This window comes from Micromys minutus (genome assembly GCF_963924665.1).
Source record: "Micromys minutus genome assembly, chromosome: 8".
Taxonomy (NCBI): Eukaryota; Metazoa; Chordata; class Mammalia; order Rodentia; family Muridae; genus Micromys; species Micromys minutus.
The window spans coordinates 39,581,422-39,598,058 of NC_137977.1; the positions used below are offsets into that span (position 1 = coordinate 39,581,422).

The following is a 16,637-nucleotide window of genomic DNA, read 5'->3' on the forward strand; positions in this document are numbered from 1 at the left end:
AAAGTTTGGAGGTAGGGATATTTCTCCAGTATTCCTAACCACACAAGGAAAGGCTAACTAGGAGAGTGCTACAAAGGTGATCCAGACATGACAGTTGTTGGTGATGGCTGCTAACGTTGGAAGCTTGCCCGTCCTGTTTGTGAAAGCACACCTCTACTAAACATGATATGTTCTTCGGTGACTTGCTTCATAGTTAGTTGGGTATTTGCGTTTCACAGTCTGTGCCTATCCATCCGTAGCCAGACATTCCTCATACCTGTACATCCTAAAAATGTAAGAGTCTACACTCAAATTTCTTACAAAAATGGGGGGAATTTGTCTACTCCCATATGCCTTAGGTTATCTTTAAATGACTTATAAAATACCCCCAAAGAGTTGTGAATACCATGTGAGTAATTTTTATTCTCTATTGTTTAGAACTACTGACAAGAAAAAGGCCACAAATATTCTGCGCAGGCCCATTAATAGTTTGCTGTTGTTGTTTAGTAGTTTTCTATCTCTAATTGGTTAGATCTGTTAATTAGAGACCTTCATATAAGGAGGGGGGACTGAACAGTACAATAGTTTAACAGAAACTATTTCTTCGTTCATGGAAAAAATCTCATTAGAAAGAGAGACCAGAGGATAAAGTCAGAAGGTAATCAGGTCTATATTTGGAACAGACCCCTAAATCAAAAATTTTCAGTCTCCATAGTATTTGGCTGTAAAACGTCAGACATTTGAATTTTCATCAAGAAGAGTGCTATTCCCTGTGAGGTGCCATTCAGAAGTATATGGGAGAGATCCAGGGATACCCAGTGGTGTGACATCATTCTTATCTCTGACTTACACACAAGGAATGCAGGAGAAAAACGAGTTTGATTTGGTGAAATAAGAATCAGAACAGAAGATAAACAGACTCAGTTCAAGAGCCATGGAATCCTTTTTCTTTCTCTGTCTCTGTCTGTCTCTCTGTCCCTTTCTGTGTGTCTCTTCTGTCTCTGTGTCTCTGTCTCTCTCAATTTCGGTCCGTTGATAATAAGCCAAGAGATCCTTAGACCATCTTTTTCTCAGGCTACCAACTCTTCTCTGGGTGACCCAAAAAGAAGTTGTTGGAATGTTGACCAATCGAGATTCTGTCTACAGAGTTTGTAAGCATTTGTGTTTCTATATAGACTTAATCCCTGAGCCAAGGCAACCTGACTTATTTGGCTGGGACAAGGAGGCAGATAATCTCCTTTCTGGGTTTTTGCTGCAGAAACTTTCAATAAGGTCCAGAGAGAGGGTACTCCAGGAATTGATGAGCGAAGCTTTTGATCACAGTTGATTATTATATGTTTTTGTCTTCACAGAAAATGTACATATAGTATTTGTCTTTATTTTATACCACTTCCCTGCCCCCCCCCTTCTTGGATCATTTGTGCCACAAGGAAGAAAGTCCACCTTCGGCCCCCAGGCATACCATCAGCTGTTCACTATTGTGTTTAAGTGTCATTGACTATAATTGGAAAGAACAGTGCTAATGGGAAAATGGGTTTCAAAGGCTATCTGGTAGGAGGAGCCTAGAGGTCACTATCTAGTATCTTAAAAGGTGTCTTGTTCTTGCCTTCTCTGCCCCTTGTCATGAAAGTGCAAAGGTTATCTTCTTTCTCCTTTACAGTGTTCTGTGGACTCTTGGGTTGAGCACTTCTAATACTTTCGAGACTCTTCTTACACTGAGGTAACCTCCTCCTCCACACAGCCAGGGGTGACTTAAGGAGGGCCCCTCTGAAGTCTTGCAAGATTTGTGTTCGGGCTGCCTGTCAGGGAGCAAGGAGAGGGTGGGTGTAGCCCCAAGTGAACAACTTTTATCCTGGAGGTTTTCATGCTATAAAAGGAAAATCAAAGGAGGATTAATAATTTCAAACCAAGCCACACTTAATTTTATTAAACATTTCAGCCTTTTCCTATGTACACCAAACCAATTACAGACTCAGAGCAAATGAATTGCACATTTCACTGGCGTAATCTTTGGCAGAGGAGCTACCAGTGACAGAATGTCAGGAGACGAACGGAATGGCCTCACTGCTTTCTTTCTGCTTAAGCATCTACCAGTGACGATCCGTAAATCCACCCACACTGTCTGCTTCTGAGTTATCTTGTAAATGTGGACGTAGTGCTTTATAGTTTTTCAAAAAGCTTGGGTTTCCCTGCGTTGCAACTAGCCACGGGAAGCTACTTCAATCTTGGTTACTGTAAACGAAGCAAAGGAAAAACTCAGTTCCTTGGTTACACTAGTCTGTTTTCAGATGCTCAGCTGCTCTTTGTAGCTAGTGGCCCCAAACCAGGCTGTGCAGCTTTAGATGGTCCGCATTGTTGACTTTCCTGTTTTAGATCCCAAGCAGCCACCCAGCCCCACAGAGCTGTGCACTGTGAGACGCTACTCCTTTGGGTTCGCTTTGAAAACGATGGGGGGGTGTGTGGCTGTATGCATACAATGTGCTAAGAGAACCGAGCGCTTTTGAAATATGCTTTCCAATTACAATGATGTAAGATCCTGGCCCCGGTAGAGCACAGCACCCCATGGGTATCTATCTATATATGCTTTTCTGGTGAGATGCAATTTTTGGGTTCAGATAGGTCCTATTCAAAAGTTTGATCACTTTAACCTTATCTTCCTGCCAGACATTGGAAAATTAAAGGTGGTGCTGGGGTTTGTGTAAGAAAAGGCTTGCAAACACAAGGACCTGAGTTATGTCACCACTACCCATGTGAAAAGCTGGGCATGGTGGCACACATTAATATCTTAGTGCTGGGGAGGCAAAGACTCAAAGATCCTCGGAACCCACAGACCAGCCTCATCTAGTCAGCGAGTCTTGGGAACAGTGTCAGGATGTCTATGTCTCAAAGAAGATGGGTGGCTCTTGAGGAACAACACCATATGTATACACATGCACCCCCTCCACACACACACACACACACACACACACACACACACACACACACACACAAGACAAAGTGTAAGTGAAATGTTGGTAATAGCCCCTCACTTGGTGTTCTGAAATTCCTGCTGTTATTTGAGACGTAGGATGTGCTCTAGAAATATGTACCTATACTCTAAACTCCTGTGGCCAGCAGTCCCAAAAGAAACTAATTTCCCAAGATACTTTCTAATCATCCTTCGCACTCATTTCTGCTTTTAATGTATTCCTAACTGTGTATTCGAATCCTTAACTATAATCTTATCGGTTGCTCTCCCTCTTCCAGAAAGGATCAGGGATCGAACAAGACCTTGCTCATGCTAAAGGTGCACCTACCACTGATTGGTATACTCAGCCACAGTGGCTGAGGAAGTGGTTGAGAATTCTTGTTCTTTGAGAGGACTCCAAATACCCACATTGGATAGTTCACAACTGACTGTAACTCCAGTTACAGTTAAAAAGCAAACAAACTTGTAACTGTTTTTTTTTTGTTTGTTTGTTTTTAAAGACAGGTGTCTCACTAAGCAGACCAGCCTGCTCTGTAGCACAGGCAGATCTTGAATTTAAAATCTATATCAGTCTCTCAAAATCAGTGGGCCTGTAATGCCAGATGTTGACCCCCGCCCTTTTTTGGATATCCTAGAACTCGTTGTGTAGAACAGATGGGCTCAGAATTGGTACCTGAAAATGAAAGGCCATAACTTTGTGAAATTCACTAAAGCAGGCTTTGTACCTGTATTCTGATACAAGATTTTCTTGTTATTCAGCATTCTCAAGTTTTGACCAAAGCACTAACATTGTCCATCTACAGTATATGGGGGTTGGCGATCAGGGACAGGGAGAGAGAGTGAAAGTGCCTCATGGGTGGGGAGCTAGGTGTGGTCATCATGCAAGGTGGTATCACACTGGAAATACTGTGACTGACAAGCCTCTTGGAGAGCATTGGCTATTTTTCCCAAAGCAGGAGAAAGATGGGATATGTGAAGACAAGAGTTTAGGGAAGCTGAGTAACTTACCCTCATCCCATAGCTGACTAGAACCTGAGGCTGAGGCAGCCTTACCTCTTCTATTCCAGGCATGTCTGTTTTGTCAAGCTGTGTTCTACAGAGTTTTAAAAATTGTCCCATAGTAACTGGTAAAATGGTTCAGTGGTTGAAAGTCCTTGATCTTCAACAGGTCCCCAAGTTTGGTTCCTAGAACCCATATTTGATAGCTCACAACTGACTGTAACTCCAGTTCCAGGGTATTGATAGTATAGCCTCTGGCTATAGGTGTGTGTGTGTGTGTGTGTGTGTGTGTGTGTGTGTGTGTGTGTGTTCGAGCGCGCGAGATAACTTTTAAAGCCTGCTCTATAGAATCCCTAGCCAGTGTTCTCTGGCTGGTCCTAGGCAGAAACTAGGCAGAAACGATGCTCTGAGGTTTTGCCCCTTTTCCCTTGATGACAGAATTCGGCATCAGCCTTTCACATCTCTGTGAGTCTGTGCTACTGTCACCATTAGCATAAAAAGGATGGATTGACTTTTGACTGCAGGAAATAAATCACCCCAACTTTTGACAGAAGAGTTAGAAAAAAAAAGGGAAAAGATTAATTGGTTTTATTTAGTGGCTTATTGTTTATAGTGATAGCTATTAAAAATAGATAACCAGAGGCTAATAAATGTTAATGGTCCCTTCACTATTAGAAAAATCAATTGTCAGTGAATATAGCATATATTAATACATTATTTTGTTTATGATCCTCAATATCATGTAAAAAATTTCATCCCCAGAGAACTGTTTTCTGAGAACTCTTTTTAAGGTCAACATTTACTGCCAAGAATAGATTCGCCAGGAGGATGTTTTCCTCAGTCGGCAATTTTAATGGCTTTCAAAGCATTATTTTATAATTATAATAAAATGCATGTGTAATTTGTCAAGATTGATAAACTCCTTTCCAAGGACTCTTATGTATTTCTTTGAAACCTGTTTGAGAGCAGTTAGATAGATTTCTAAATGTAAGTAATTAAAATTGTATAGTATTGAGTTATTGACCAACGCTGGACTATTAATCAAGCTAAAAAATTCTACAATCAGTGCTCAGTGTGCTGAAGCCTAGTAAAATAATAGTATTTGTGTTCAGTGAAGCAAGTAGCCACAATTAAGCACTTCAGTTGACAAATGAGAGGGTACACTTTATTTTGCACTTAATTGAATTGTTGTACATGCTCGGTCACCATTGTCTCCCAAGCCCTTCAATGTGGCGTCTGGTCATTGGCGCTTTTGTATTTGTTAAAGACAGAGCAGTTAAGTCTACTTTACTTTCCAAATGTAGCCAACGTCCGGGCTGAAAACCGGGACTTGGCAAGTATAGTGAAGATCCTTCAAGGCAGAGTATTAATTTCTTGAACAAAAATAATTTGATAAACAAATTAGAGGCCTATCAAGGGATGGTTTGAAATAGCGTTGGATAGGGACAAGTCCTCAGGTTTCCTATCACTCACTGGATTCTGCTTGAGTAAGCAGAATAACTTCTGGGGAGAAGACAGAATTTTAATCTATTTTATGAAAACTCGAAATTGATTTACTTCTCGAAAGCTGGGAAGAGTGTGCTCTGATAATCTTGCTAATTATCAGGTATTTGTCACAGCTTCCTCCCACTGGAATTTGCATCACGGTCACCTCCCTGCAAACACAGTGACACTTGTCATTTCTTGCTGTCATAAATCATTCCTTGAAAACAGACTCAGCAGGGGGAGGTGAGATTCAAGAAAAAGACTCAGGGAGCTGGAGGGGTGGCTCGGTGGTTAAGAGCACTTGCTGCTTTTGCAGACGACCTATGTTTGGCTCCCAGGACCCACACTGCATCTTCCAACCACCTGTGCCAGTGCCAGGAGATCACCCTCTTCCGGCAGCAGGTGCACACACGTGGGCAGGTGCATACATGCAGACACTCAACTTACACATTCAAACAGAAGGAGGAGGAAAACAGGACTCAGGAGATAAAAACTCAGGGTGGGTGAGAAGTCAGGATTTCTTTTTTAAAGAGAGACACACATCTGGTACATGTTTGGGTTCATCTTGGGCAGACCCTAAGGCAGCTTAATATTTATTAAAGTGTGCATACAGCTTGGCCGCTTGCCCACTTATTTCCCTGACACTTGGAATAAGGTTCAAACATCCTATGATGACCTTGGCATCGATGGCTTATATCCTTTGAGGACATTTTGTCCTCAGTTGTCTGTGCCAAAACTATGATATAGCAACTGCTTCCCCTGCCTCACTCAGAGGATTACTGTAAAGATTAAAGTAGATAATTGATCGTTTACTTTGAAATGTAAAGGATACTGGGGAACCATAAAAGACAATTATGTATTTTCTTTTGTACTTTTTTGGCATAATTAATCCCGTGCTTACGTCTGCAAAGCTTACAGAAATACACCCGTTTTTGCCAGTGGGGAGATCAAGACCATATAATAGCTGTTCTTGAGAGAGTATGATTAATACAGGAAGGGCATGCTTGTCGGTGAGGTGATGTGCCTCAGCAGCTCTATGAATTTTGTTCCTGTGACAACAGGTAGCAGAGCTCATCAGCTGGCGCTCCAAGCCTGTCTTTAAAGAGTACTGCATGTCACCAGCGTCACAGCCTCTTTCCCCACGGTGCTGCCTGAGTTAGGAAGCCATGACCAGTCGCTCTCTATTTGTTTCAGACCGTACCAGTGTGGTCACTGTTCGCAGTCCTTTTCCCAGCCTTCAGAACTGAGGAACCACGTAGTCACTCACTCCAGTGACCGGCCTTTCAAGTGTGGCTACTGTGGCCGTGCCTTTGCTGGGGCCACCACCCTCAACAACCACATCCGGACCCACACCGGAGAAAAGCCCTTCAAGTAAGTAGTGGCCAGCTGTCCACCTTCTTTTTCTTACCCTTCTTGGAAGCTGGCAAACGCTTGCCCAGCTCAGCCTGGCTGGTAGGGAAGGCTACTTGCCATGTTGGTTTATGGGCTCGCTATAAGAGGTTCTCCTGGGTTTCTCAGCTGACATTTGGAAATGAACTAAGGAAAGCTACACTGGTCCTGGCTCACGGTTTGTAATTTCAGACATGAGGTATCCTCTGGAGCCTCTTTTTTCATCATAAAGTAAGAAGGCATGAGCAAACTAGCTTTAGTAGTCTTTCCAGAGCCTGTGGGTCTATACATCTGACTTCTAGAACTCATGGCCATCAGCAGGCTCCCGTAACCATGAGGAGAGTGGTCATCCTTTAGGATGCTTAAAGAATCCTCTTGGAGAATGTGAACCCTTCAGGAAACTAATGGCCGTTTCTCGTCATTTATTAGAGTGCGAACCTATTATAGCAGATAGTTTGTAGCTCTTTAGCATAAACTATAGAGCTTAAAATCATCAGATTGGTGAAAATTACAACATAAACAAAGGGCATATTGATGTTTTTGGTATTCAGCGAATGTGGGTAAAGGCATTTGAGCAAGATTGTGTTTCAACATAGAATCCTTTCAACAAAGCAGCAGACATTTGAACTATGTAAAATGGCCCATCTATCATCCATCCATCCATCCATCCATCCATGCATCCATCCATCTATCCATCACCCATCCATCTATCTATCTATCATCCATCCATCCATCCATCCATCCATCCATCCATCCATCCATGTGTTTATATAATCAAAATAATTGCCGACTTTTCCATTGGTCATTCTGCTAGGCACAAGAGATACAAAGGTGAATGGGACTCTGCCCCTTTCCATCTATACTTTGAAGACCTCACACTCTAAGGGGAAGCCCAACCAATCAATCAATCAATATTATAACATGGGATGAAAAGTATAACAAGATGTGTATATACAATGTTGAGGAGTATCAGGGAAATGGAATCATCAGATCTGTATGGGATACAGTGTTTAACATGTGTACTAAAGGATCATAAGAAGTGTGCTAGGCATTTAAGGGAGAAGAGGTTATTTCCTGGAGTTCAAACCACATAGTAGGCTGGTGGTCTCAGAATAGTTGGACCAATGAACTCTTTTCTCTTAGCGCTGTTACATTTCTACTCGTTTTCTGTACTTGCTTTTTCTACTTGAGAAAGGAAATTTAAAAATGCAGATGGCCAGCCATATTTACCTTCTGTACAATAAGTTCAACCAGGACAGGAAGTGATTTGGGCAGTAGGAGACAAAACTTGCTTGGCCTCAGTCAAGAAGTTTCTCATTCTGCACTCAGTTGAGGCCCGGTAGAGCTCATTGGTAAGAGCACACTGTTGGTCCTATCACGGGTGTCTGCCTGCCTCACTGGTCTGTCAACCAAGTGAGGGGTTCATAAAAGCCTGTTGTCTTTTACCTGCATCTATCATCCTTTTAAAAAAGTATTAATTAATTGATTAATTATTTTTGTGTGCGTTTGCATGTATGTGGGCATATCTGTGTCATGGTGTGTGTGCTGGTTCACTCATTTTACCATGTGGGTCCTGAGGATTAAGCTCAGGTTGTCAAGCTTGGTGGCAAGTGCCTTTACCTGCTGAACCATCTTTTCCAGCTACTCCATCACTGTCAACTGTGTTCCTTAACAGTTTAATTTGCTAATAGTAAAAATCAGGGATGGTTTTTGTCTGTGTACTTGCTTACTACATAAAGTCTCTGGCTAAGTGGGACAGGATGGTGCCTAAAAAATAAACAAATCAAACATACCAACCAAACTCTGTCCCTGGAAGATGCAATAGTCCAAAGACGTCACATTTCCCTAATCCAGAGAGGGGCAGTTGGCTTGTCCCTATCTTACTGCCTTGGGTGTTTGTGGCCTTCCCAGTGGATGTAGCATCAGGCCTGATTGTCAAGGGGTCACAGATTCTGGCTTTTCAGCTGTTCTAGAGGTAGGAGGTAACTGGGTCACTTCGAGAGAATTTGGGAGGACTGAGGACTGACTGCTCTCTTATATTAGAAAGGGTAGCTGAATGGATTCAGTGCCAGGAATCAGATTGATTTTGATCTTGTTGCAGTGTAAATAGATTTTAGTAATTAATTGAAGCGGTTTGAGGGTCAGGATGGGAAATAGATTTCTGTTAATGTTAAGGTGTTACTTATGTGTAACCTCGTTGACTCCACTCAATTTTTTTCTTTAACATCCTGTTTTTGTCATGTTTCCAATAGAGTTGCCATCTTAACTTAATTTTAATTCGTCAGAGTAATATTTGAAGTGCCTTAGTAATTGCCTTTCTCCTCCGTTCCAACAGTATTGTCCTTTTGTTCCTGCCTGCTTTCGATCTGGGAATAACAACTGAACAAAAGATCACGATGCAGCCAGGTTGTGGGATAGCATACTGTCTGGCTGCTTTAGTCTGGGCTCTTCTTGCTTTTGGCAAAATGACCATATGTTATCGTATTTTGGGCATTTAAAATGATCAAATATATGTGCCCAGAGGAGATCTGAGTGCATGCTTTACTTTGAAAGCCCAAGATTTAAACATCGTCTAGGAAATGGAAAGCTAAATCCTTCAGTGTATACAAGATCTTTCAGGCTTGGAGTACTGCAGAGGGGTCTGAGAATCTTCTAACCCAGCCCATGGATATCCAACCCATGGACCTTTGTAAATATTATGAAGATATCTTTTACGAGCTTATAAAACAAACATTTAAAAAAAAAACTTTTTGTTGCAGATTAGTCAATAAAAATGGTTTCACCACCACAGTTAATTTTACTACTTCAACTAATGGGCATTGGCTTAAACAACATTGCAGAGGCTGGAAAGAATCTTGTAAAGACACACAAACCTAAACTGTAAGCCCAAGACAACTTCCACATAGATGACCCAGTGGCTTCATCCCCAATTTGTCCCCTTGATCCGAGAGGTCTTCTCAGCATCTCCAGGATAAGCAGAGACCAAGTCTGCTGGTTAAGAAAAGTCATTTCATTGTCCTTAGCTCTGCTGTTCAGAACTTAACTGGAAGGACGTGGAAACTGCTGGCCTCCCTAGGGTAGCCAGACAAGTGGTAGTGGAAAGGATTCTTGCAGGCTGTGCCTCACATCTGATTACCTGGAACCTCCCCAGAATAACCTACGTCCTACATTCTAGGTAGATCTTGAACCTATCTAGAGCTAACCTAGGCTGATGACTTGAGATTTCCAAGTTAAAGAAAACAAACAAACTAAGGACTGGGTTCAAGGCTTTGGCTTTTAGTTTTCTATGTGAGACTAAAGTCTTGGACACAAGGAACAAAAGATCATTTCACATAATGGCTAGAACTGTACCGCAGGAAGAGGTGGAGGTGTTGGAGGGCTGTCACTGAGGACTCATTTCTCCCACTCTTGTGCTAAATGAGCTCTCCTAAGGTTTGGAGTAGAGGATATATTAGAAGCTGCACAAGCAGGCCAAGACTTGCCCTAGGAGACTCCACTGTTTTTAGAAGCAAGAAAAAAATACTCACCATGGTGCTTTTGCCTTCAGTAAAGGGAGTATTTCTCAGAAAAAAAGAAAGAAGAAACAAAATAGAATTCTAAAGTACATCCACTATTTAGGCAAGACAGAGACAAAAATCAAAACAACTCTAAAAATACACATTAAGCATTTATTTACCATGTACAAAGTCCTGGGTAGTTCGGTCCAGTTCAAATATTTCTATGGCACACAGCAGATGTGCAGAGAGATGCTTGCAGGTTTTCTGTGTACTAGAACTTTACATCATCTTGTGATGTTTCGATTCAGATGGTCCAATCAACCCGTCACAGTAACAAAAGAAGGATGTCAAACTGAAAAGGGAAATCAAGGCTAATTCAGACTCTCATACCTGTAGGAAGTTGGGGACTTTCTGTTTGCTGAAGCGTTTGGAAGACTTCCCACATGTATGTGTCCGTGATGTTCCCTTCAAGGCTGTGACATCAGTGCCCGTGCCAAGGGAAGGCACAAGATTGCAATTCAGGGTTAAGTGGCAGCTCAGCTGAAGCCCTCCTCTGACCTCCCAGAACCAAGGTACTTGATGGAGTAGGTCTTTCTCGTGAGTTACAGGAAGCTGTGAGAATAATTTATAGAGATTTCTCATCTAAAGTTTAGGACAGTGGATATAGAACTGAAACTCCAGTCTTATTTTTTTAAAGATATTATTATAGTTATGTCTTTAATTCCCCAAATATTTAAATCCTTATTCCCAAACATATTATGTCTAATATTCCATATTTCCCAAGGAGAGGGCATTCCCCAGAGTAGGGTCTAAATTCAAATAATTCCTTCTCATCCACATGTTTCTTCTGTTTGGTGACTAGACAGGATCTTTGCCTGCGAAGGAGTGGTCTTCTTTTGAACCCCATAGATTGGGAGAATTTGTTGATGTTTATAACAGATGGCTCTGTGCACAGAAATCTCACGGAGCTGTTTAAGCAAACCCTGGAGAAGAATGTGACTCTTCTCTGGCTGTCTTCATCCTGCATGGACATTTGAGCACCGAGTAGAGACAGAGAGTTCAGCCTTATGTAAAGGCTGGCTGCCTGTGCGTGAATTCTTGACATTCTCACACACACATAGCACGAGAAGGGCGAAGGCACGGCCAGGTGATTGTCATTCTTCTTCACAGTTGTTCAAACTGCTTTTGCTCTCCTTCAGATTGATTCTACAGCTTCAAAATTAAAAAAAGAAATATAATAATTTGAAAGTTTGCCAAGTAGTGAAAGGTAGTATATTTTAACACACTAATCCAGTAACTAATCAGTTTTCTAATAAACAATCAGCAGTTCGCTAGCGTGTCATCAGCACCGAAGGAGCTCTGGAGAGGGGATGAGCTGCCCGTGGACGTTAATGAATACACCAAAAATCATTAGGTGATCAATACTTCTGAGTTATTTTCATTGAGCTGATAGGTCTGATACATTAAAGCTGACATTATACATTTGTCAAGATCACTGTGCAGTTTTTAACAGTGGAGCAGGCTGCTAAAAATATTCCCTGAAAGACAATCAAAGAAACACAACTTGTTCATCCTGAGACACTCAGCTGGCACGGGTGCCTGGAAACTTTAAAGTGAGGTTCTCAACCTGTGGGCTGCGACCCTTTGGCAAATCTCTATCTCCAAAAACCATTTACATCATGGTTCTTAACAGTAGCAGAATTACGGATATGAATATAGAATTATACTATATTATAGATATAGTAGCACTGATAATTGTACGGTTGGCGGTCACTATACAATAGGAGGACCTGTATTAAAGGGTCACAGCATTAGGAAGGTTGAGAACCACTGCCGTAATTCATGTAGCCAAACTCCAGCCTCCTGGCAATCAGATGAGAATCTCTACACTGGATGGATGTGGTCTATTTCTCTAGCTAATTCTGTACAGGATTTGCTAAGGAGGAGAGAAACAGGAATGCTCCCCAGAGGATGGGATGCGTGGCTTCCTTATCTGTGGCAGGCCAGTAAGCTTTCTCCAGGTTGCCTGTGCCCATGTTCCCACAGTGTAGGTTTCTGAGAGCCAGTAGGTTTTGGAAGAAAGTTGTTGTAGCTCCTCTTGAGTGCCTTTTCTCTCAAAGGCTTGAGGAAGTAATAGAAAAGGGATAGCCAGTGTGGCTGTCCAGTCTGATCTTGCTTCAGGTAGCCCAGACAAGTAAGATGGTGAAGGGGAGTCACTGTATAATCTATGTTGCTGCCATGGTGTGTGTGTCTGTGTGTGTGTGTGTGTGTGTGTGTGTGTGTGTGTATGTGTGTGTGTGTGTGTGTGTGTTTGTTCATGCACGAGTGTGGATGCACATAGTTAGGCATGGTAACCACAGAAACATTGGATTGTGTGTGCATGTTATAATTTTAGTAGATTAAGTAGCTTGGACGCTAGAGGGTGGGCTTTGTGGAAGACAAGAGTTGACCCAGGTTCCCTGGATTACAGTCTTTGTGCAAAGGAGAGACACTTAGAGTACAATACCTGCTTTCTCCTTTCAGATACCTGGGCCCACATGTACACCGTATACTGTACTTCCTATAGGGTTGAGCCCCTTCAACCACCTCAGCACCATGATTGCCAGTTTCAATGAGGCATCCTATTCTCACCAAAACAAACTCTAGTCTTAGAAATTATTTTAACCCTAAATTTGCTTGGGCTGTGACATTATAATCAGTGTTAGTAATAATAATAATAATAATAATAATAATAATAATAATCAGCCACCAATACCTAATTCTCCCACCTCACTCCTTTCCCCCCACTCCCACCCCCAGCTTCATCTTCTACTCTCCACCCCCATAGTCCTTGAAACCAAGGGCATTGCTTCCACGAGTTTCCAAATTTTGCGATGATTAGCTTTCTGGCTGTTGTCGCTGAGGGGGAGTAGAATTGTGGGTTTTAAATTAGCAGCAGGTGAAATTCTATCTGTCATCAATTTCTCTGTGGGGTTACGGAGCAGAAAACTGCAGACAGGCTGCTGCTTTGATGGCTTCACTCCTAAAACTCTCTTTTTGTTCTTTATCTATTTGAACTGACAGTGATCAGAGGTGCAGCAGGACAGGGCTCTCTGGAGAAATCACCTTCCCCCGGCCTATTGACAGGTCCCTCTGTTCCACATCAGACAGGCTTTGTCCCGTCCCAGGCATCCGGGCCTTGGAAGGAGCCACCAATTAAACCTCTTGAGCCAGTAAAATCTGAAGCCGCTTTGGAGTGTCTGTTCTGATTAGTCAGGATGAGAGGAAGCCTCTCACCCCGACGCCCCGCACCCTGGTCTCAATTTTCTCTCTTGCCTCCACCAGGTGCGAGAGGTGCGAGAGAAGCTTCACCCAGGCTACGCAGCTGAGTCGACACCAGCGCATGCCCAATGAGTGCAAGCCGATAACCGAGAGCCCGGAATCAATCGAAGTGGATTAACTGATTGACTGGCCGGAATTAAACAGCAAGGAAAGTCATGATTAAATGTCACGGACACTTAAGCAAAACCAAAGATTTCCTCTGAACAACTTTCAATCAGTCCCAGAAAACCAAAAGCAGTAATAAAATAAGTAAGATGTTAAGAGATATTGATCCTGGCGTGGAAGTCAGACGAGGCAAGAGATTATTTATTTATGACTAGGGATGAGACAGATTTCCGTGGACAGCTCACCTGGGATGGCTAGTGTTTTCCAGTCCCAACCATGTGTTTGCTTTATTTCTAAAAAGCTTTTTAAAGACTGTTATTTAATACCAAAGGGAGGATTCCTCTGCCCACAGTTGTGAGTAAGAACGCACAGGGCCTTGCACCTTTTTTTTTCTAGTAGCATGTTTCAAGGGGACCCGCACTATGGCCTCCTTCCTGTCTAGGCCTGGCTCGTTCGATGCTGGTTACTCCAGCAAGGAAGGCTGAGGCCCAAGCAAGGACCTGGCTAAAGCGGAGGCGCCTGCAGCCTCAGAGGCAGCCCAGTTCCCTAGTTTCACTCCTGATGCACTTTCCTGTGGCTCCTCCCACCCCACAGCCTGGAACTGACGCTCAAAAAGGAAGACAGTGGTTTCAGATGCAAACTGAAAGGATGAACCTGGAGGACTTGCTTTGTCCTGTCCGGATTTCAGACACATTTAAAGTGTAAGGAGCTTCAGAATACAATATATTGTTCCGAAGCAGCTAGTTGATAAAATGTTGGTTTCAATGCCATTTTAGCTTAAGAAAAATGAAAACAGAAATAAAGTTCTTTGGTCTGAGGCTGAATCTAAGGTGTTAGGCTTCGAGTGATTCTGTGGTCGTCGTTTCTGGGCAAGGGTTGGATGTGTGAGTAATCGTGTCCAGGCTCACTGGCAAATTTAGTCTGGGCAATGGCATCTTCCTCACACAGGGAAGCCATGGAGGCTCCTTCACTCCCTGCTAAGTGTGGCAGAATTATTGCCAAAGAAATGAGGAGAATCAGCCAGACAGGAAAACACTGTGACAAGGTAGCCTAGCAAAGGGTGGGCTGGCCCAGACTGCCAGGAGAAACTTCTGTGATCAATAGAGATCACCCTTTCCTCTCTCAAGATGGATTAACCAAAACAAACAAACAAAACCCAAAAACATCCCGTATACACTTAGGTTGTGTTCGTTGAGTACTGGGCATAGAGTTTAACTTTCATTGGCCTTGTAGCTCAGTGATAGCTCTCAGCATAATTCGATCGAGGTCTAGGAACTGACCTGGCATTGGGAACCCACAAGAGTGAATATGGCTTTTGGTCTATTAGCTCCCAGGAGAAACTTGGATCCTGAGTCTGTCTCCATGGCCAGTTTTCATAAACAGCCCAAGTGAGTGTTTAATAGTAATTCTGTGACATTTCTTGGTTTCTTGGTCATCTGGTGGCTAAGCATGGCTTTTGAAGTAATGCTTTGTTTTTGAGCTTGCTCTTTGTCTTCCTGAACACACACACACACACACACACACACACACACAGAGAGAGAGAGAGAGAGAGAGAGAGAGAGAGAGAGAGACAGAGACAGAGAGAGACAGAGAGAAGACAGACAGATAGACAGAGAGAAATTAATATCAGGAAGGAATAATGTGGTTCAGTTTAACATATTACAATATATTTGGTTCTCCAGAAAGCTCTCTTTTTCTCTCCTTTTAAGAACATTTATTTATTTTATGCGTATTTTTAAAAAAGATTTATTTACTTTAGTTATATGAGTATACTGTTGCTATCTTCAGACACACCAGAAGAGGGCATCAGATCCAATTACAGATGGTTGTGAGCCACCCATGGTTGCTGGGAATTGAACTCAGGACCTCTGGGAGAACAGTCAGTGCTCTTAACCACTGAGCTATCTCTCCAGCCCCTTATGTGCACTTTTCTGCCCATATATCTGTGTGACATGTACATGCAGTGCCCGCAGAAGCCAGAAGAGGGCATCCTATTCCCTGGAACTGGAGTTACAGGTTGTGAGCCACCGTATGGGAGCTGGGAATGGAGCTTGGGTTCTCTACAAGTACAGCAAGTGCTGTTAGCTTCTGAGCCGTCTGTTTCTTTTTCTCTTTTTAACTTCACTTCTCCGTACCTTTCCGCTCAACCGCTTCATTTAGAATAGCATAAGGTATGCTCTCATCTTCTGGTATGTCTCTAGAACAATGGCTGGGCTTGTGACCACTAAGATAAACTTGGTTACTGTTGGCCTCCATTTGCTAGCTCACGTCATTTACTGGGAATCTTCTCCCAGTTTTTGTCCTCTCTGGCCTGGCAGTTAAATGTCCTCTCTGGTGTGGGGGAGTGCCTTCTGGTTTCCACAGTCCCCTCCTAAGAGAAGGGGGCCCTTGCCAATGTGCGTGCTACTAGGAAAGGTACAAAGAGCGTGCAGGATACAGACCCAGCTCACCAAAGGGAGCAAATGCTCAGGCACCCAAGGTGAGACGTTTGGCTGAGCTTCCTGAATGAGATGGCGCTCATCTGTGCGCTTCTCGTTTATTTTCCAGTGAGAAAACCCAGCTCAGCCACTTGCCTCATTTCCCCGTTCCACATCAGGTGACACAGCAGGTTGTGCTGGGAGCTCCTCCCTGGAGGTCTGGCACTGGGGAGCCTTCCAGAACAATGCTCTCTACTGCTCTGATGGCTTTGCCAGCTGGTCCCCAGCTCCCACAGCGTGTGGCAGTGAGCTGGACCAAAACACCCCTCTAGGATTCTCCACTGAGCTCATTATCACTTTTGTTATTATGGATTTCCCCCCCCCCATGCATCTTCAACTGAATTTGGTCAGAAAATAATTTCTGTTGAAAAAAATAATCGGACACTCTAAATTTCCAGGCATTTTGGCACTTACAAA

The 16,637-nt window shown here is 43.0% G+C and overlaps 1 protein-coding gene across 1 annotated transcript in view; it reads left to right on the top strand.

The window, feature by feature from the left end:
* The window catches only part of PRDM6 (PR/SET domain 6), a gene marked incomplete at both ends in the record, with an annotated part of 99,929 nt that extends 86,173 nt beyond the window's left edge, over window positions 1–13,756 (top strand). Inside the window, 2 exons of the mRNA XM_080920002.1 lie at window positions 6,626–6,802; window positions 13,642–13,756. Coding sequence (XP_080776128.1) covers window positions 6,626–6,802; window positions 13,642–13,756 — 292 coding nt within the window. The remainder of the gene's footprint in view (window positions 1–6,625; window positions 6,803–13,641) is intronic.
* Between the last annotated feature and the right edge of the window lie 2,881 nt (window positions 13,757–16,637).